This window comes from the organism of the source record quoted next, unplaced genomic scaffold (assembly GCF_019419815.1).
Source record: "Pyrus x bretschneideri cultivar Hongxiangsu unplaced genomic scaffold, Pyrus_bretschneideri_v1 Contig74, whole genome shotgun sequence".
Classification (NCBI taxonomy): domain Eukaryota; kingdom Viridiplantae; phylum Streptophyta; class Magnoliopsida; order Rosales; family Rosaceae; genus Pyrus; species Pyrus x bretschneideri.
The window spans coordinates 1,914,812-1,936,920 of record NW_025999814.1 but is presented as its reverse complement, the minus strand read 5'-3'; the positions used below and the strand labels follow the sequence as shown (position 1 = coordinate 1,936,920).

The following is a 22,109-nucleotide window of genomic DNA, read 5'->3' as shown; positions in this document are numbered from 1 at the left end:
TCTGAATCTCACATCGGAAAATTGACCCCTCTTTACCTAAAACAGCACTCTGACATACTTGTGCAATATGGGGTGGTAACACCACACTTCGTGTGCACACAAGCAAATCCTACAACGCCCCAGGCGTAATAGTTTAATCCAAAGGTAGTTTAGCGTACTTCTGATAGAAATCTGGATCCTGAACCTTCGTCAATCAAATTCTTTTTTTTTTTTTTTCTGTTAAATTCCAGATTACGAATTAATAAACACGCAATTAGTGCAATGTTGTATGCTCATTTGTACCTAACCTGCTGTCGTGGTAGGGCACTCCGTTCCTAAATTTTGACAAGCGACGATGCCTTGCATTTGTCGTTCTTATCCTGAAGAATATTTCACCGTGTGTTCGATGGCGATGCAACATTGGAGATATTGGATCACGTGACCATATAAAAGATTACGAATTTCTGCAGAGAATCAGCTCAGTTTCTCTGTGTGAACCAATGATATTTACGATCTACTAACCACGAACCAAGCCATGTGCGAGCAGCGATGCAACATGGCCCACCTACTTAATCTTAACTAATTCTCTCTTCTTTTACTCGTATTTATTTGACCCTTGTCTACCTGCTCTCCTTCTTTTACTCTCCCACTCCTTTTTGGTAGTCATGATTTTCTTCCATTAATGTTTGCTCTCCCTCATTGCTCATGTTTCCCCTTCCCATACTTTGGGATCTTGTTAGCGATATTGTGTTGATATTTCGATATGTAATTGTAGTCTATGTTATTGTTTGCGTTTTGTTGATTATAACGATGCGGAGGATTTACAAATATTATGTTTCATGGCTAGACTATTGTCATAATAGAGACAAATTCATTAAGGGATCAGGGGACCCCTTTTGTCGCCATGCTTGCTCACCAATTTGAGCAACACGTATCTACAACTGATAAAAAAAAAAAAATTAAAGTTATACCATAAAATCAATTGATAATATAAAAAGTAACTCAGACGCTCAATTAGTAGTCTTGATGATCATTAAACAAGCATAGAGATGAAATAATTAACGTGTCCACGTGCCCTTTTATTCTCATTTAAATATAATTTAAGGACGAATTCCAGCATGGAGGTCCTCTATTTACAACCCACTTCCCATTTATGCACCAGATTATTAGGTCAACCCTACCATAGGATAACCCCCACTGTCGGTGTGACCGTGACCCCCTTCTGCCCTACTTGTATTTATACCAATATAATTAGGGTTTTCTTTGTCACATGTATACTACACTAATTCCTAAAAGAAATAACATTATTAGTTGTTACCCAAAATAATAAAAGCCCCTTAAATTAAGGGATGAGAATACCCAATTTAACCAACACGAGAAACTCTTAAACATATGTTCTTATGCTAAGTTCATCTATCTGTCTAAGATACACACGAGAGATTATCGATCAATCTTCTATGCGTGTTTTAAATGAACGAGTAACTTAACACAAAAAGTAACGAATTTCTGGAACCAGTACCGTCGATCATTTTCATTTTGTCTCTTCATAAAAGATTACTCAAAACTATGAATGATCTGCCTAGTTGGTCCGTCACCGGTCTCCTATGCAATCTTTACAAAACTCTCCCTCACTCTAAGTGACTTCAAATCTCAATCTGCACTGCGCCCCCACGGACCGAAAAGAATCTCTATCTTTCGATGCTTTTGTCTCTAAGTCATTTTCCTCTTGTTTTGTTATTATCTTCCAAAATTCTCACTTTCCTCCCCACCTTCACTCATTGGCTCCTCTCCTTCTCTCCTTTTCCTAAAAGGCCAAGTCTCCCCTGCTTATCTTTCCACCTCCATAGCTTCATCTGGAAAGTGGAAACAGACAGTGGCCTTTCCTGCTTAATATTGCCCTCCCAGTCCTCCAATACCAATTTCTCAGCTTAAAATCTATTGGGTTTGATCCAAAACTGCATGTCGTTCTCATACAGTTGATGGGTCCGTTCTCCAATCTTTTTTTTTTCTTTTTTTTTGGTTTAACAAACTCAGTTGCATTGATTCTTATACCTCCATCCAGTGAAAAACTTAGATCTTTAGCTTTCTGCAACTTTCCACTAAAAAAGCAAATTCCTTTCGTACCCTGTTGGGCCTTTTCACTTTCGCTTTATGTCTCATCTCTGATTTGCTTTGTGTGCTCTGTTATTCTGGGTTTTGGATTTTGCAGTCCATGTGCTCGACAAAATTCCTCTGAGAGTTGGTATTTGAGTATTTGATAGCCATTTTTTGGGTCACAATGCCACCATCTTACTTCCCTCTGAGGTGGGAGAGCACGGGAGACCAATGGTGGTATGCATCACCAATCGATTGGGCAGCAGCCAATGGCTTATATGATTTGGTCTGTGAGCTTCTTCACCTTGATACTAATCTCCTCATCAAGCTGACCTCACTACGCCGTATCCGCCGCCTCGAAACTGTCTGGACGACGAGGCTCAGCTCGATGATGTTGCCAAATGCCGGTCACAAGTTGCCAAGAGGCTCCTCCACGAGTGCCAAATGCAGAGTGGACACAACTCTCTCGTCAGGGCCGGCTACGGCGGATGGCTTCTCTACACCGCCGCCTCAGCCGGGGATGTGGGTTTGTCAGGGAGTTGCTGGACAGAGACCCTCTTCTTGTTTTTGGAGAAGGAGAGTATGGAGTCACTGACATATTCTATGCTGCAGCCAGGAGCAAGAACTCTGAGGTTTTCAGGCTGCTGCTTGATTTCTCTGTGTCGCCAAGGTTTAGTCTCAGCAATGGAGAATTGGAAGAGAGGTTGGGTGATATTACATCGGATTTCAAGTGGGAAATGATGAACCGGGCGGTTCATGCCGCTGCTAGAGGTGGCAATTTGGAGATTTTGAGGGACCTGCTTAGGGACTGTGAGGATGTATTGGTTTATAGAGATGCTCAGGGATCTACCATCTTGCATACAGCCTCTGGCAGAGGTCAGGTTGAGGTGAGTCTCGTTCTATATGTTTGTTAGACGATTGAATTCAGTTACTTTCGCATCGTTTAGTAGAATGTTGTGTACTTGAAGGTACGCTAGGTCTGATATTGAGGTTTACAGAAGTTGGAAGAGATTTTTCTTCAGTTATTTACTTATTTCTTCAGTTTATGTGACTGCTTATTAGTTTTGAGTTGTATTGCTGAAATGGAATGAGGATTGGTTTAATTAAATTAGAATAAACAGTTAAACGGTTAATTGTTAGTTTGGCCTTAACATCCACTCATAAATAGTTTGGCTTCAACATATTGATGGCTGCTCACCAAATTTAACGGCCTCACAGGCACCAAAACTTGACTGAATGGAAGTCTCTTTGTATTCTTTTTAATCCATTTTCTTGCTTCGTTAGATTTTAACCTTTTATATCGTTCATACTCCTTTAAACATTGAAATATTACTTATAATGTTAAAAGTTTTATCATTCTGTTGTGCAGGTGGTTGAGTATCTAATAGCATTCTTTGATACCATCACAATTGTAGATAATCAAGGGAACACAGCTTTACATGTGGCCGCTTATAGGGGTCACTTGGCTGTGGTGGAGGTCCTAATTCGTGCATCTCCCTCATTAACCACTTTGTCAAACAACTATGGAGATACCTTTCTGCATTTGGCAGTGGCTGGTTTCAGAAGCCCTGGTTTCCGGAGACTGGACAAACAGATTGAGCTTATTAAGCAATTAGTATGTGGTGATACTGCGAACATGCAGGACGTTGTTAATGTTAAGAACAATGATGGACGAACTGCTCTTCACATGGCTGTAACCGAGAACATTCAATCTAATTTGGTGGAACTCCTCATGACTGTTCCATCAATTAATTTAAACATCCGTGATTCTGGCGGCATGACCCCTCTAGATATTCTTAAGCAAAGGCCAAAGTCAGCATCTTCGGAACTTCTGATCAAGCAATTGGTTTCAGCTGGAGGGATCTCTAATTGTCAGGACCGTAAAGCAAGGAGTGCCCTTGTTTCCCATTTGAGAATGCAGGGTATTGGGAGCAGTCCGGGAACCTCTTTCAGAATTCCCGATGCAGAGATATTCTTATACACAGGCATTGACAATGCTTCTGATGCCAGTTGCGATCAGTCAAGCATGCAATTCAACACGTTCTCAGGTGAGCTAAGACAGTTTGGCTCACCCAACTCAGTAAACAATAAGAAGTCAAGTTCTGTAACTTATGCTGCAAGGCGCCTTAAGTTTCTTCTTCAATGGCGGAGGAGGAAAGAAAAAGGGAATCTAGCATAGACATAAGAGATAATGATTCTGAGTCATTCAGCACCTGTGTAGATTTGGACGACAATCCAATTCCACTTCGGCAGATGTATTCCAAATCTTCCTCCCTCCCAAACAACAAAAGGACAGTTTCCTTTCCGAGCCCATACACTAAAATGAAATTTACTGCTGGTTTATCACACGGTGTGATTCAGGCAAGGCCTCATTTAGCTTTTCCATCTGAATCACACACAAGTCCTCTGTCACGATCGTCTATGTCTTCCCCTACTTTCATAGACAAAGAGAAGGGTGTTGACATTTCAGGACCCTCTAGCTCAAATGGCAAACCACCACATCCACAAGCGAGCTTCAAACATGATTCCTTCAATAAGAAGTTAATAAACCAATATTTGTGTGTTGGCGCGCAAGGCCTGGACATGAACGAATCAATTAGTTCCACTTGGCCGAATCAGAATTACAAACACTGCGGTCCTTTATTTGCTTGATCAGGATGTGCAAAGGAGTTGGTGTTCTTGGTTAGACCTATAGAGAGTAGAATTGTGGTGAGTTCTCAAAAATTTCTTTTCTTTATCGATACACTTTTTCTTGCTTTCTTTTCCCTTTCCCCCTAGTTCCCGTCACATGTCTTATAATTTCTGTGGATATATGCATAGTCTCGTACCAGGTGTGAAAGTTTCTCTATAATGTTCAAGAAATGTTATGATAGGGTTACACTGTTTTGCATATCCTCATACGTGAATTTTGGCTCGTCCACACTGATTGTAAATTGGTTGAGTCAGTTGAGTGTGAATTTAAGCAGCATGGTAGTCAAATGAATCTCCCTCTTTTCTGGTTAGCTTTCACAAGTGACTTCCAGATGACCAATTTATATAGAGGGCCATAAAATGCTTAAATAATCACACATTGCGTGTTTTCTGTTCGTTTTTCTTTTCATGCCAAATTTTGGTTAGAGACGTGAATATATTTGCTGGTGCTATGAATTCGTTTCTTTGTCATTCATACCTCTCTAAAGCTTTGATATCAGATAACCTAACTGATCTGCTCTCTGCAACTTAAAACTCAGATTATCATAAACACGAAAGCATGTCATGATAAATGTTTGTCATCTTTACGTAGTCATTTATATCGCCGAATTTTTTCCGTCCACAAAGTTTATTTCTTAGTTTGCCGGGACATGATCTGTACTCGATACACCGGCCACAATGCAGACCTGCCCTTTTCGCAGAAATGCGTGGTATTGCCGTCCCAACAATCAGGAAAATCGTGCACGTAAAAAGCTTGGTAGGGAAAGTTTTGACAAGAAATGGCAACAAGCAAGTCATGTGCCATTTGAGATGGCCGACTTTTTTTATCCTCTTATAACATATTCTGCCAGAAGAAATTTCGTGCAGTATTCAATTTCCTTCTCATTTTCCCATTTTTCAGTTACCCAAATTTCTAAATTACAAGTAGGAGAGGATGCAATGTCAATGTGGACCTCAACGTCCGCTCTCGACACGACACGTGGACAGAAGTTATGTCCTAACTCCCAAATATAAACGAAAGAGGGGTTAAAATTACGATAAGTTATTGCTTCATATTCTGATAGATCGTTGATTCAACCTACCTGAAAAAAAATATCATGGTAACAATAAATAAATAAAAAGAGAGAAGATAACCAAACAATGAAACTGATAAGCTTGTGGATGGGGGAAGCCCTAAAGAGAGAAATGTGGTAGCCTGTCTTAAAGAGAAGGACGTGAGTCCCCGTTGAACCATGTTTGAAGGGCGTCAGAGGTCAAATCCCCCTAGGACTTTGGAGACCGTTGGACTGGGGAGGGACTTGGGTTGGTTTTTACAGGTAATTTTACAGTTGGACCCTCTGGAGGTCACGGATAAACCAAGTTGTCAAGAGTGAGAAAATAGGGGCTTGGTGGTAATTCTCCAAACTGTCATACAGCGCAAAGACTCCCCCCCTAAGCGGGCGGCTTTAATTTTCCTAACTTGGCCAACGCTTTTGCTATCTTTGGCAGTCTTGCATTTCTCCTGACCAGTATATAAACAAAGGTCTTGGCTTTGTGTAAGTTATACTATCATCGTCGTCCCTTTTTTCTGCCATTGTTGAGTTTCAAGAGAGAGAGAGAGAGAGAATGACACAATCGTTGAAGGAAGCTGAAGAGGCGAGGCAGAAGCAGAAGCAGATTGATGATTGGCTTCCGGTCACTTCTGCTAGGAATGCCAAATGGTGGTACTCAGCTTTCCACAATGTCACTGCCATGGTTGGGGCTGGTGTCCTCAGCCTTCCCTATGCCATGGCTGAGCTTGGATGGTATGTATATGTTTATACTTTCGTTTCATGGGAAGTTATTTTTGCACTCCTCTTTTCCTCCCTTTGCACTTGTCCTTTTTTTTCATCTAACCTTCAAACCGAACAAATTAGAGGAAAATTAAGGGGCAGAAACAAGCAAATGAGTGCAAAAGGAGAAAACGGGAGTGTGAACATTACTACCCTACCCTTTGTTTTGTTTCATGACTTTCATTCCTATAATTTGAGTAGAAATCTCAGAATTAAAACCCATTATAATTGGGTAGCGATTTTGGCATTCTTCGTTTAGCCATCTGCATTCCAGATTGAATGTTACAAAGTTACAATTTTTTTGTGTATGATCTCTGTCTGCCAATTTGAAACCGAATGTTGATTCCTAACAAAATTAAACAGGGGTCCTGGTATTGCTGTCATGCTTCTGTCATGGATCATCACCCTATACACACTATGGCAAATGGTTGAGATGCATGAAATGGTGCCGGGGAAGCGGTTCGATCGGTACCACGAGCTGGGACAGCATGCCTTTGGGGAAAAGCTGGGGCTCTGGGTCGTTGTGCCCCAACAGCTAATTGTGGAAGTTGGTGTCAATATTGTCTATATGGTCACAGGAGGAAAATCATTGAAGAAGGTCCATGATGTGATTTGCCCTAGCTGCAAAGACATCAAACTCACCTTATGGATTTTAATTTTTGCTTCTGCCCACTTTGTTCTCTCCCATCTCCCCAACTTAAACTCCGTCTCTGGTATCTCGCTTGCTGCCGCAGTCATGTCCTTGAGGTAATTAATTAAATCGTTCAGTTAGTATCGTAAATTCTAGAAATTTCTTGATTCCCAGGTAATGCTATCGAGACCAATTACAAACCAAATTCCCAAAATTTTAGATCAAAATGATGTGGACAGTGTTTTGCCTGTTCGTATGTATGTAGATTAATTCAAACGCTAATGCGCACGATCATTTGGCCGTGACTAATGTTTAGGGAAACTTTTTTTTGTGATCCGATTTCTTACCGTTCTTGTGTTGGATCTTGTTAATTTGTGATCATATGCAGTTACTCAACGATTGCGTGGGGAGCTGCTATTCACAAGGGGAAGGTACCGAACGTGGACTACAGCTACAAAGCTAAATCCAATGTCGGAGCTGTCTTCAACTTCTTTAGTGGGTTGGGAGACATAGCATTTGCCTACGCTGGCCACAATGTCGTTTTGGAGATCCAAGCAACGATTCCTTCCACACCCGAGAAGCCTTCCAAGGGACCAATGTGGAAAGGAGTTATTGTGGCATACATTGTGGTGGCTTTGTGCTACTTCCCTGTTTGTTTTGTTGGCTACTATATGTACGGAAACTCTGTTGAAGACAACATCCTCATCTCACTCGAAAAACCTGTCTGGTTAATTGCAGCAGCTAACATGTTTGTTGTGATCCATGTCATTGGAAGCTACCAAGTTTTCGCAATGGGAGTTTTTGACATGGTTGAAACTTTTCTGGTCAAGAAAATGAACTTCCCACCTTCTTTCACCCTTCGCTTTATTACTCGCACGATATATGTTGGTACGTGAATTGAGTTAGCTTACAATTCTCATCACTACTGCAGAGTGTTTTTCCTGATTTGCATGCTAATATATCAGTACATGCCATATAATATGTTCTTAATTTGGCAGCAATTACCATGGTCATTGGTATGGCCATCCCTTTCTTTGGTGGCCTTCTCGGATTCTTTGGAGGATTTGCTTTCGCCCCAACCACATACTTCGTAAGAAAATTAAAGGATTCGTTTCTCTCATTTGCCCTACATAAACACACACACACGAATACCCTTTATTCTTTCTCAAGTTTGTGAATTTGCACCAACCCTTTGATAACATGTCAAATAGAGCTTAACCTTCCGATGCTGTTCTTAATTTGCAGCTTCCCTGCATCATGTGGCTCGCCATCTACAAACCGAGACGTTTCAGTCTATCTTGGTGCATAAACTGGGTACGTTGCGCTTTTTTGCTTCGATAACTTGTTCTTCAGGCTCATTCATAACGCTCACTTCATTCATTTCAGACCTGCATTATACTGGGAGTTACCTTGATGATTCTAGCACCCATCGGTGCCCTACGGAGTATCATCTTGCAATCGAAAACCTACACATTCTTCTCTTAAATTGCCAGTTTTACATGCAACAAACATTCATCTCTCCTCATATTTAAAGCTCAAACCTAGACAGATATGATCGTTGTTGCTTGACCATCAAGGCAAACCCTTCGGCGTTTGTAGATTAATTGACTTCTGGTACCCTCCGACGGCCACGATGGGATTTGAGACAAGAGCGACCTCCTCTTTGATTAGAGTTCTTGCACACTGATCATGTCCAACAGTATTGTTTAATTCGTTAGTCATTTATGTAAACACAATGCTAATGATAAAAGAAAAGGGATTAGATTACTTGATCTGCAAGCATTGCAGAATAATGAATATGCAGCAGGAGAAGTTATGTGTAGAAATATGACTCTTGTATTAATATGGGTCAACTATTACAATATACAGGGCTACATAAATCCCTATTTAGGTAGGAATCCTACACTAATCACGGTGGGAAATTATATTTCTATAATGAGTAATGTTGCACTTACCATTTATTTGTATAATCATATTATATTAGTGATGTAAGGTTTTTAATTGTTTGTGCGGTTTTTATTTCAAATTCATGATTATCTTTTTAAATAAATTTCGTTGATTTGAATTGAAAAAAATAAAAATATTCTTCAGCAAATAGAGATGATTGAGGAAACAACTATAAAGAGAAAGAAAACGATTTATTCCTCTCTTATATACTATTAAATTAAAGACAATTAATGCGGAATCATCTTTGTAATTAACGTATGTATTATAGAAGATGAATGTATTATTACCATCTATTTGTATCAACTCTCCAATAAAGATGGGATCCATATGTGTTGGTGGGTCCTACCTCTATTGGAGAGATAGTTTAAATGATGGTACAAATAGATAGCAAGTGTAGCGTTATTCTATGAAGAGTTCAGTGTTTATTCAACTAGTTGGGCTTTTTTTGGGTCAATATAGTTGGGCTTACTATTGCCAATGCGTACAGTTATTTTTTGGGCTTTTTTCCCCGAATTGCAAGGAAGAAGACATTCGTCTAAGACACATACGACAGGTCGTTTGCAGTCTTGACGCGTTAGAATCCACAAAGTGGTATTATAGTAAATTAGTTAGCAGTTTACCCACCAAAAATCTTAATCTTCCCGCCATTTCTCTGCAACTCTCAGAGTGGCAGCTTCTGAAACCCTAGAGAGAGAGAGAGAGAGAGAGAGAGAGAGAGAGAGACAGAACCAGAACGCGCCACATGGAAGACCAAATCAAAGATGAGTTCCACCGGAGCGGCTTCACTTTCGACGACGAGAAGGAAATCCTCAAAAAATGTAAGATCTTTCGCTTTTTTTTTGTTCCCAATTGAATTCAATCCCTAATTTTACAGAAGAGTGTATATTGATTCCTCAATTGTTGATTAGGTGCTACATTCTGCATAAATTTCAATCTTTCGCCTTCTGATCTCGTTACGAGCTGGGAAATTTACTACCTAAACAGGTTCATTTCTCTCCCAATTTTCCCCAATTTACGATTTTTACTACAACGTTTGGAATGATTCAATTTTGTATCTGAGGATAGCTTTTAGCTTTAAATAGCTTTTTTTTTAATAATATGTTTTTGTTATGGTCGCCGGATAAAGGGATTAATTTTGTACATAGATTTGTGTTAGTAATTTTTTTTTGATGAATAAGTTGTATGTGTTGCCAAATATAATCGGATAAAATGTTATTTTGGGCAGGCAAATGAATGGAACGGTGGTATGTGATGCGGAAATGGATGGGTTTTTAGGGTATTTGCAAGAGCAGAAGAAAGTAGCCATTGAAGAACAGGAGCCCAATCTGCATATCTACTCAAGCAGAGATGTGGATATGTGAGCACAATATATATCTATACACACACACACACACACACACGGACATGTGAGCACTATATATATATACACACACACACACACACTTTTTTCACTTTCCCTTTTTATATCTGTAATTTGTTTTTGGTGGCATGAATTTTTTTGGATATGGGATTAGTGTGATTCTAGTTTCTGAGGTTCAGCATCTGACGAGAAACTGTGTGCAGGATTCTGAATGATGAGGATGTAGATATAAAGGAAGAGGTTCCTAGCACTCCACCATCCGAATCCCAGAACCGTTACTCAGAGCCATCTGACTCAACACCACAAACAATTGGGAACGTTCCTTCTTCTGGAAAACCATCAAGACTTGTAACTCCTTTTGGGCAACGAACAGACAAGTTTGTTGTGAAATTCGGCATTGATAATAAGCCAACTATAGAGAACGGGGAGAAGGAACATGATAATGAGAATGATGAGGATGATGAAATTATCAGGAAGGTTAAGCCTGGAAAGCGGTGTTCTTTCGTAGTCCATGGTTCAGGACCCGAAATAGGTTGTAGGTTTATGTATGATAGGATTGAAGATAGGGTAAGTGAAAATTATTATAGTATGGTGATCTTAATCTCCACTCACACATATATATTGTCCACTAACATAAGACTTTTCTGTTTTAGTTTAACGCACTTGAAAACCGAATTAGAAAGTATGCGACTGCATTAGTTTCATCTGGGCAGTATGAGGAACCGCTGGACCCTACAGTTTCGTCTCAGGTATGGTACCTCCCCCTCCCCTGAGGGTGGGAAGATGTTTTGGCAACTCAATCTTCTCCGAGTCATCTTGAGGCTGTTTATGATGTAAACTTGTTTTGTTTCAGAAAACTATATTTACTGCTGGCATGGTCTGTTGTGACGGAGAGGGCCATTTGAACGACAAATCCACCTTGTTGCAGAGCAGGTAGAAAGTCTTGCACTCTCCTTTATACTATTCATGTGAAACAGTATACTAACATCCCTACAAGGAAAGCATTCCTTAAATAAGTTTAGCTATTAAACAATAGTATCTGAGGATCTTAGCCTTCCCTCAGGTAACACTTTCTTGGAGGGAACTTGTTAAATGTGAAGCACAACTACCTATGTTTTACTTCATACAGCTGAAAGACTTCTGGTAATCCGTATTTTCTTTTTTCTTTAGATAAACTTTTTATCTTTCCTTTTCAATCTTTGGCAGCGCAGAGCATTCTGGAGGTCAACGTGTTCGTATGGAATTACAAAATTTGAGCCAATTTTCAATCTTTCCAGGCCAGGTATGGAAATTGGAACATGAAAGACATAGAACCATGTTCAGATTTTTAAATTTTGAAGTACTGTAGTGTAGTCTAAATCTAACATGGAAGGATTGCATTCCTGCAGATAATCGGTGTCGAAGGGACCAATCCTAGTGGACACTGCTTCATTGCTTCAAAACTGGTAGATTCAGTCCCTCTACCTGTTGCTGCTGATGCAAACTCGCCTCCTGCTAAAAAGCAGGCTTTGGATCAGGAGATTTTGCCAACTGAACTTTCCAGTAAACAACCAGAGCTATCAGTGGTATGCAAGTTTTAGTCTATGTTACTCAATGAGACGCAACTCTGGAAATTATTGGCTTATTAATCATTGATGTGAAAAGATTGAACTTTCCATAATTCTGTGCAAAATTCTTTATCAGTGTTGGTAATATTTAATTTCTGTATTTAAACAGATCATCGCATCAGGCCCTTTTACCACAACAGACAACTTATTGTTTGAGCCTCTGAGAGAGCTTCTAGCACATGCAAGCAAAAAGCTGCCTCAGTTGCTTATATTGGTGACTACCTACTTTTCTTGAACTGGATTTTTCTTTAACAAGATTTTACTGCTTGAACCATTCATGTTGTTTACAAACAGATTTTTTTTTTTTTTTTTTTTTTTTTTTTTTCCGCAGCTAGGACCATTTATTGATTCTGAACATACAGAAATTAAGAAAGGAACCGTCGACAGGAGCTTTGATGAAATATTCCAAACGGAAATTCTTAGAAGGGTATCTACTCAGAACATTGTGTAGTAGTTATCCCGAAGAACTATCCACATCTGTTGGTTTTCATGCCTTTTTTCCTTTTATCATTCTTTCAGTTGCAAGATCATGTCGAATGCATAGGTTCGCATGCGCGCATTGTTCTTGTACCATCTATACGGGATGCTAACCATGATTTTGTATTCCCTCAGGTAATGTTACTTTTGAATCAAGTCAATGTAGTATATACGGCACAATTTGCTTCCGATTCATTTAGATGATAAGAGAATGTGATCTCGAGATACCATTTCTTTGTTGTGCAGCCTGCCTTTGATATTCACCCTCCTGATCTCAAGCATCAGGTACATGTTTGTAGATTTCGAGCTTTTGTCATTCAAAGTTCCTAAATATTTCTGCAGTTATGCATAGTAAAGTGATTTTACCACTCTTAATCAGATAAAAAGTCTCACGAATCCAGGGATTTTCGAGGCAGATCAGGTAACCAAGCGTTTGCCCTGAAATTCTGACCACCTCTGTAACTTTGCTCAAATGATTGTTGATACTAGAATTATCAGTTTGGTAGTCCAGAATTGTATTATTATCTAAAGGCTTGGATTCTAATTTCGTAGACACGCTTGGCCAACAAAGATGAATTGGCAAAACAAATGAACTGTAACTTGATTGAGCTCTATCCATGACCATTTGTATATTATGTATCTACGTTACAAATCTTTCATTCCTTGCTCTAGTTGGCTTGATAAGAATCCAAATGATAAGATTTAGACAACATTTTATCTACCACATTCTGGTTTCAGGTCAAGATAGGTTGCTGCTCTGTGGATGTTCTCAAACACCTTAGTGCAGAGGAGATCTCACACGTTCCGAAGGATGGAAAACCCAGTGACCGCTTGAGTAGACTTGCAAACCATATAATTAGCCAACGCAGGCACGCTCTAATTTCTTAGAAGTTGTTAAGGTCTATATGGTTAGAAGAGCTCTGCAATCTAAAATTCTAAACATATTTTGCAATTTTTCGGGCAGCTTTTATCCTCTGTATCCACCAGCAGAAGACATTCCACTGGATTTTTCACTTGCTCCTCAAGCTCTAAACATCTCATTGATCCCAAATATTCTCATCCTACCCTCTGACGTGAAGTATTTTGTGAAGGTAAATGGTTATTCCAATTTCAATGTCAAAGCAATTCCAATAAATCGTACAGAAATGTGCACGTCGCTCCAATAGAGATTGGGTGTGACATTCTGCGACTTTGAGATGTTTACCTAGAGAAGTACTTTTTGAGTACAGGTACTGTCCATTGGTGAAAGAGGTGAAGAAAAAGAGCAGTTAAAATGCATTTGTGTCAATCCGGGAAGACTGGCCAAGGGAGAAGGGGGAGGTACTTTCGTCGAGCTTGACTACTATGGTAAGCCTGACACAACGAGTGCTTCGATTATAAGCATATAAACATCGGAGTTGAGTTGTAATTTGTTGTAACATGTATTCAATTCACAGTAAGTTTCAAAGAAACTCCACAGGCTAGGGTCGATTGCAACATCATTTATATGGTTTGTAGTGACTGATGGTGATAAATTTATGGTGCAATTCTTGCAAATATTAGTCGGACTCATTGTGATAGGTCCCCCCAAAAAAGAATCGAACTCATGTACACAGACTTTAAGAGTCGATGTGAGACCTTGATGGGAAGTTTGGATCCTTTTCCACAAACGACAATCAATAATTGCAGACCAACCTGTCTAATGTAACAGGGTTGCTGCCTTTGACGCTATTCTAAGCTAATCATCCGTTGTCTTATAGGAAATGAGATACCGCATTCCAAGTGCTTGGAAAGTTGTTTGGCGTATTACTTATGTGAAACTTAAATCTTAGTATTGGAAATATTAAACTCTTATATATTTGTATTATACATGCAATTAGCAAATTACTGCCAATTCATAAAAATTAAAAATTAAAAAAATATATATTTTTCTACCTCTTTTTCTTCTGCACTTTGTTTTTGTACCAATCGATCCAAAGATTCAGAACCCACAAAATACTCAGACAAATGGCAGTTGAAATCACCACCATCCAAGAAACCCATGCCCATCTGGGGATGACGGGGTCAGCCGCCCCACTCACATAGAACGCCCCCATCTTGTACATGAACACCGGCCCCAAGATCCCTCTAAAAACACTGTAAAAAGCATAGAATTTAGGGGACAAAAAGTCGTACAATTTGGCGGCGGCAGGCGAACCGGACCTCCGAAAGCCGGCAAGGGTCCAGGCGTTCTGGCAGCCGCTCGTGATCTCAGCAAGGAAGAGTAGAACGAGGATGGCGTGGGCCCCGTGGCGGACGGTGTAACGGCAGGTGGTGAAGACGTAGAGGGTGGCGAGGTGGTGGAGGATGAAGAGGACGTCGTTGGGGAAGAAGATGAGGTAGTGGAGGAGGTCGAGGGAGAAGTAGGCGATGCTGAACTCGAGCACGGTGTTTTGGGTGGCGGTGTTAGGGGAGGCGAAGGTGGTGGCTTTGTGGCTGCGGAGGATCGCGTGGGCGGCCATGGCGGCAGCTGCGGAGCCGTGGGATAGAGAGATTAGGCAGCTTGAAGCTCCTGGTCGGTGTTTTGGGCCCCAGTTGCGGAAAAGTAGGAAATAAGCAGAGAGGTAGATGAGGAGAAAGATGGAGAAGAATCTTGGGAGTGTTGGGGTGGGGATTGCTGAGGTCTCCATGGAAATCAAAACCCAGTTGCAGGAACAATGCAAGAGAGAGAAGCAGAAATAAAAGGTCGAAACTTGAAATTATTGGGCTCCAAAACTGTTGGGGAAGAGTCTTAGCTTCGGTTAATCATAGACAGAGAGACAGAGAGAGACTGAGTGGATAGAAGGTGACCTGCTTTTGAAGACGAGCGAGATTGCTTTAAGTGAGAGGTGGATGAAAAGTAGAAGGAAATCCTCGTGGGTGGACCCTTAGCGATCCTAACCATAATACAATTTGTTTTAGCGATAATCAATCTCAACTGATCGTGATTAAATGCAATTTTATATTTCACTCACACAAATACAATGTAATATATCAACGCAAACGTTTGTTGTTTGTTAAAATTTCTTTCATGTACGTAGAAGAAGGTTGAACTCTTAACCTAACTCAAATTCAAATATCTTTTAACAAATTCGAAAAAATCGAAATCCTAATTTAATTATAACTCAACTATTCATTCCTTGTCGTTTGAGCTAATCATGTTTGTTGTGTGTTTAACACGGTAGTTCACTTTCTTCTTTTTGGGTAATTATTGGTAATGACAAGTCGTACGGTTGTTGAGTCTCTCAAGTAATAATAACAATAATAATATGGGTGTTGAAACATGAAAGTTAACAAATCAAAGTTTAATAATAACACGTAATATTCTTATCTTTTATGCTTGCAAGCAAAAACTTAAAACAATTATTCCTTTGTATATAGAGTTGTACTACTGTTTGGATCCGATTTTACACTATGGGTCTGAGCAATCGAGACCGCTGAATGAGCAGAATTTTAGACCATTGAAGGACAAAATAGTTGAAATAATTTTCAATTATTATTGAGAAATAATATTGTGATTTTAATCATGATATTATCTCTTACTAATATATTAAATTATTTAAACATAATATTTGTCCAAATCCCAATTAATTTGAATGATGGTGGAATATTGGGATATGCATCGCGTCAGATAATGAAGCAAGCAGTTCAGTTCAAATTGATTTGAATGTCTGGCAATGGATGTGTAGATTGAAATAGCTTGGAGTGGAGATCACCATTTGGGATTTGATGATCTTAAAATCATGGTCTTGGATAATGATGAGATAAGGAATCTAGGTAGACTAAGCATTTTTGCATGGTAATGGATATTGTCAGATGGGTTTAAAGTTTTGATGAAAAAAGCCTAGGTGGGCTAGGTTTCTTATGAGATGTGATAAACCTAATTTTTATTATGTTTGAAAAGTCAAAGGAAAAATCCTATTGATCAAATTAAAGGATATGCTTTGGTTTCTGATGCGGATCAAATTACGTTCCACAAATTGGAGTTGTAGTTGGACTCTACAAAATTATCTGGCCGTGCCCAGTAGAAGATATGAATGCTATAAATACAGAGGCAATGGCAACGAGAAGAGGACCTCCAAATCAATACACAACTACCATGCGCAAATCTCTCAAACATCTTGAGATTTTTTTTTTCATTTTCCACCAACACCTTCAGTTTGGATAAACAGCACTGCGTTGAGGCCGACTGGTTACTTATCCAAGTCTCAGTTGAGAAGGGTTTTCGAATCCTTATTGGTAGAGGTTATCTCATTAGTCTTCTCGACGAAGTGAGGTGTTACAAGTTACTACATTCGGCACATTGAAAGCCGAATTTGATATTGAACTTCGCAGAACTAGCAGTCTTGTCTTCAGGCTCAAGAATTCGAAGGCCGAGACATGTTCCTTCCTCGACCGTAGTTGCAAGATCAAGAAGTCAACAACGCGCTCAACGCAACATCAACAAATTTTACTCATTGGCCGAGCTCGCCCGACGAGTTGGCACACCCTGCATCAACCAAAGGACACGTAGGCTTTGTAATTTTTAGGGTCAACAACTACATAAATCTTTGATTCAATAGCTGGCTTAACAACCACTTATTACAGTCTAGTAATATTGTTCTTTACTTGTAAGTGAAATGTCTTAGCTTTAATTATCGTTGAAGACGAATTTGAACCGTATTATTGATAGTCTATTGTGAGGCTAAGTCCACCCATCTCCCGTAATATAGATAATATCGTTTATTCAAAAAAAAAATTGTTAGCTTAAGAGCAGCGTTTAAAATATTGGAAATATGGATGTACAACTTTATGTAAATATCAATGGATATTCAATATCAGTTGTTTTCAATGGGCATATTAACTCATTCAAATTTAGTCAAAGTTAGAGAAAAATTTATTTCAAAACAAATTAAAAAATTCGAAATCTGTAATATGTTCTAGCAAAATTTCTATGGTAAATCAGTAAATATCGTTAATATTCATTAATTTTCAATATCTCGTCGATAGAAGGTAAAGTTTGCATTTCACCTCATTTCCATATCGATCATTGATTTTCGAGTTTTTGCCAGAAATGTCGACAGTTTCGTGGATATTTTAAACACTGCTTAACTGCAAGGAAGAGAAATTTGTATGAGATAAAATCACCACCATGTGTTATCTTGGTCTAATTATATCCTACTATATGAAGAAAATTCTTACATATGACAAGATATTATTGATCCGGATGCTATAGCAACGATAAAATCGTTTTGTATAAGTGATTCGCAAAACTAAGATAGTCCATAATTTACTTCAATTAGTATATTCTAGTATTGTAGTGGTGATCCGAAAATGTTCCTGATGTATCTATTGTACAATTCAAACTCGTAATTAAGTGGTCCAAAGAAAGTTGTACAATTCGAGTTCAACTCAACATCATTTCATGTAGATTAAATATTACTTTTGTCCTTATGTTTTACTTCTTGAATTTTCATTTTCGTCCTTTTTCTGAATCTCACAAGATTGGTTCTTGTACTATATCTCGTTAGTAGTTAGAAAATTGTTATTAACATTTTAAAAATCTCATTTAACATTCCAAATTTTCTATAATTAGAAGAAAAAAAAATACATTTGTGCTAATAACAATTCCCAACAGTTATTGATATTAGTTTACTCAGACGTGTGAACATGTGCATGCTACACGGAAATTAGACGGAATTGAGCAAAGTTATTTACTAAATTGGCCAAATTTAAACTTGACCAATAATTAGATATTCGAAAAAATTAGGGTTTTAACTCAATTGAAGCTTTGATCTTTGAACTAAAAATATGAGTATTAATCTCCAAACTTGGTATAACGTGAAATAATGATCTTTTTGACCAACTTCGTTTAAGCTTACGCCCAAACTAAAGAGGCGTCATCACGTGTCCCCACTTACTAGAGATTTTCAGTGTGTACAAGTTGGTACACATTCCACAAACATGTCATCGTACAGAGCACTTTTTAGTGCCATTAACAAGCTAAAATTGAAATTCTATCAAAACTTGCAGTAAAATTTGTTGTTGAACTAACTTAAAGCGAAAGACCTGTAATTTGATGAGCTTTCACATACACTTTTACTGTCATGGTAGAATCTGTTGATCTCATGGTAGGAACTCTGAAGCTCAAAGGTTCTAATACATTTCTCTGAGGCCGGCAGTATAGTAAACCTACATCACCATCCCTCCATCAATGGTGAGCACCTGCAAGAAAGGCGTGTTATGGTCACTGGTGCAAAATTAGAGAAGCAGATTGTTGTCAAATGATAATTGCATAAAGGCCAGGAAGGTCAAGGTAATGACACGACCTTCGCTAATGACAATAAGCATCGATAAATAAATTGCAAGAAAGGTTTCTAACACAACAGTGTTGGGCTACCGATGAACTTCCACAGAAAAGCTCCTTAATTGCAACATAGTCACCACAATAGGCACTACTGCCCTTGTGATCTGTGATCTGTGATCTGGTTCACTTGTCCAAAACGTGATACACTTCCATTCCAATGATCCAAAAATCTCCTTCATTTATCTCTTCAATAAATCATCTTGAAGAGAAACACAGTAACTTGATAACTAAAGAACTTTTGTCGAGGCTAAACTTATCCAAAAAACAAATACATTTAGATTCCATCACATTCAAACTAAAAGTTAAACTGTCTATGAAACTTCAACTTGAATCCAAGTCAAATTTATCATAGGTCCAAGATAGGTGAAACATACTGCATCCCGTTTCACAGACCATAACAAGTCACATTTGAGTAACTATCAGAAAGATTCAAGTCCAAAGAGTTCAACAATTATTCCAAAAACTGATATGTATTTTATACCTGTCCGGTCATGTAACTGGCTGCAGGACTAAGGGCCAAGAATTCCACCAGTCCAGCAACTTCTTCGGGTTGGCCATACCTACCTGTAATCACAGCCAGTATGAAAAAAATTTAGCAAACTATTATAAGCTATTATTGTAAACATGCTTGACTTGAATAACTAGAGTTTCCCCAGCCTCACCTAATGGAATAGTCTGTAAAATTTTCTTCTCAATGTCATCCCCTAGCTTTGCAGTCATGTCCGATGCGATAAAGCCCGGGGCAACAGCATTAACCTGAAGGAAATCCATTGTTTACGACCCAATCCATCATCTGGATTTAATACCATCTCGGGATGTGTCTGATTAGTGGAACAAATAGAAGAATCTTGGAATACTCACATTAATGTGTCTGCTTGAATACTCCTTAGCAACAGTCTTGGTCAGGCCAATTACTCCTGCTTTTGCAGCACTGTAGTTGGCTTGTCCAACATTTCCAACTAGACCAACAACGGATGCAATATTGATAATCCTTCCCTGCAAGAAGCATTATTCGACTGAGATAAGACATTAGACGAAAAGGTCGGGGATACTCCTTTTGAAAGGAATGGTATTCACCTTCTTCTTCTTCATCATGATTTTGGCTGCTGCCTGAAAAAGTGAAGTTCCTCAGTTCGACATTGAAGTCAAGTAGCATTTCCATGAAAAACGAAAATTCGAAACACATACCTGGGTACATAGATATACACCGGTAAGATTTAGATCAATGACCTCCTGCCATTGTTTTAATTTCATTCTCATCAACAGACCATCCCTGGTAATTCCTGAAACCATGGTATAAATGACGATCATGTTTGAAATTGGACATTAGACAAAAAGCAGGTGAAATTTGCAATAACCTGCATTGTTTATCAGTACATCAACAGTTCCCCAAGCATCAACTGCCTGCAGATGCAAAATTATTAACCACATCACCAAACTAGCATAATCATGCCACAATTAAAATAAGAAGGAACATTTGCGTACGGTTTTGAGCATCGCCTCAACATCTTCTTCTTTCGAAACATCCCCTCCAAAAGTAATAGCTTGTCCACCAAACGCCTCAATCTGAAAGAACACAACCCTCATTCAATATCGCTCTATCACTAGTAAATAAACCCAACAATCATAGCACACAAATTTAGTCCGAATTTCAAGTCAGCAAGACTTATTCGTATGATTTGCATAGATGATTTGACTGTACCTCTTTGGAAACCTCTTCGGCCTCCTTCGACGATCTAGCGTAGTTAACAAGGACCTGTCCGCACACAATCATCAATTCACCATCAACAACCAAAACCAACAATACAGAAACTAAGAACATTACACAAAAACCTAACCCTGCAACCAGCTTTGCCCAAAGACAGAGCAATAGCTCTGCCGATGCCTCTAGAAGCTCCGGTCACCACTACCACCGGACCCTCCACACTTTTGGCCTCCCCAGTGGTCGCTTGCTCCAGCGTCGCCACCTGTGCCCTCACGTAACCTGTCACGTGCCATCACCATCACCATCACCATCAAATTATAGTTTTCATTTCAATTTCCAAAATTCTTACATAACATTACCAACTACTTTCTGATTTCTACATTCTCTAAATCCCTAATCATCCTAAATCACAACTAAACAAATCGTTTCGATGACTAATTGGAATTCGAATTACCTGAGGAAGTGGAGGAGCGCTTGGATCTGTACTGAAGCCCAATGCTCCGACCCCATACGGTTGCTCCACCAATCGGAGCCCATTGCTTGAACTGGCAGGCCCTGCCGTCTGTGGTAGCTCCGAATTTAACGGCGGATTTTAAAGCGACGACGTTTGATGCAGATATGGAAGCCATGGGAGCTCTGGAGAATTGGAAAATGCAAAGGGAGAAATGAGAAGCTCGAAATGCGAGGAATTGGCGATCGGCTTTTATAAAACGAAGGCGTTTTGGTGAGGTTGTGTTCTGCGTTGAAATGCTTTGGGAACTCCGGCAGTGGCGATGGAAGCAAAGCTTGAGTTGTTTCTTACGAAGTGGCTGCTGGGATTGACGAGTGGGGCTGCTTTTGCATTTAATTACCATGAAGCCATAGATGACAATGATGAGGGGAAGGGGCAGGATGGTAATATTGAGGTTGAACGCGGAAAATGGAACGCGGATAATGAAGCGAAGAAGTTGGTATTTTCGAATTTGGACCCTCTCCGAGGCAAACCCTCGGGATCCACTAACACAAGCCGTTAGATTTTGATCCAACGGTCATAAACAGAGAATCTTTCTAAAAGTTCTAATAATTGTAGCCGTTTGATTGAAATTCAATAGCTCATGTTATTGGATCCCGAGGGTTTACCTCGGAGAGGATCCAAATTCGGTATTTTCCATGCGGGAAATCACTTGACGGAAGGAGAAGAGAGTAACATAAGTAAAATCCAATGGGCTGTGGCAACTGTTTGTTGGGCCCAAATGTCGTGTGGGCTTTTGGTAGTATAACGACAGACGTCTGGGTCATGATCTTTGCTTTGAAGGACGTAGACCGGATTTAGTCCATCAACGGCCCTAAATCAGGGGGACTTAATTTCTTGGAAGCAAAATGTTATGAGATAGTATAATTGTGTCATGCAAGTTGTTTTTCTGAACCGGCCACTGTCCAACCTAGTTTCATTATGGAACTTCTGTCGATGTTATATTCGAACGT

General features: G+C 39.4%; 4 protein-coding genes and 1 pseudogene across 4 annotated transcripts; 3 read left to right on the top strand and 2 right to left on the bottom strand.

Annotated features, from left to right (window-relative positions):
• The first annotated feature begins 2,156 nt into the window (after positions 1-2,156).
• On the top strand, positions 2,157-4,965 carry LOC125468257 (annotated as a pseudogene).
• Positions 4,966-5,117: 152 nt separating this feature from the next.
• Positions 5,118-9,225, top strand: LOC103949898 (lysine histidine transporter 2). Its single transcript, XM_009361036.3, has 6 exons — positions 5,118-6,548; positions 6,939-7,322; positions 7,595-8,094; positions 8,205-8,296; positions 8,452-8,520; positions 8,593-9,225. The coding sequence occupies exons 1-6, from the start codon at positions 6,370-6,372 to the stop codon at positions 8,689-8,691; spliced, it is 1,323 nt and encodes a 440-aa protein (XP_009359311.1). The 5' UTR covers positions 5,118-6,369; the 3' UTR covers positions 8,692-9,225.
• A 582-nt stretch (positions 9,226-9,807) lies between these two features.
• On the top strand, positions 9,808-14,445 carry LOC103949897 (DNA polymerase alpha subunit B). Its single transcript, XM_048574668.1, has 16 exons — positions 9,808-9,971; positions 10,062-10,137; positions 10,379-10,510; positions 10,717-11,080; positions 11,167-11,262; positions 11,367-11,446; positions 11,720-11,795; positions 11,902-12,078; positions 12,230-12,334; positions 12,452-12,547; positions 12,640-12,732; positions 12,844-12,882; positions 12,977-13,018; positions 13,336-13,466; positions 13,562-13,688; positions 13,827-14,445. The coding sequence occupies exons 1-16, from the start codon at positions 9,896-9,898 to the stop codon at positions 13,983-13,985; spliced, it is 1,869 nt and encodes a 622-aa protein (XP_048430625.1). The 5' UTR covers positions 9,808-9,895; the 3' UTR covers positions 13,986-14,445.
• LOC103949896 (TLC domain-containing protein At5g14285) lies at positions 14,387-15,570 on the bottom strand. Its single transcript, XM_048574669.1, has one exon. It carries the CDS (start codon positions 15,243-15,245, stop codon positions 14,508-14,510), a length of 738 nt encoding a protein of 245 aa, XP_048430626.1. The 5' UTR covers positions 15,246-15,570; the 3' UTR covers positions 14,387-14,507.
• A 2,815-nt stretch (positions 15,571-18,385) lies between these two features.
• On the bottom strand, positions 18,386-21,274 carry LOC103949893 (3-oxoacyl-[acyl-carrier-protein] reductase 4). The gene is made up of 11 exons (XM_009361032.2): positions 21,100-21,274; positions 20,779-20,924; positions 20,643-20,696; positions 20,426-20,506; positions 20,299-20,344; positions 20,129-20,223; positions 20,018-20,050; positions 19,802-19,936; positions 19,603-19,696; positions 19,422-19,504; positions 18,386-18,798 (listed from the first exon to the last, which is right to left on the bottom strand). Exons 1-11 carry the CDS (start codon positions 21,272-21,274, stop codon positions 18,766-18,768), a joined length of 975 nt encoding a protein of 324 aa, XP_009359307.2. The 3' UTR covers positions 18,386-18,765.
• Positions 21,275-22,109: the final 835 nt, after the last annotated feature.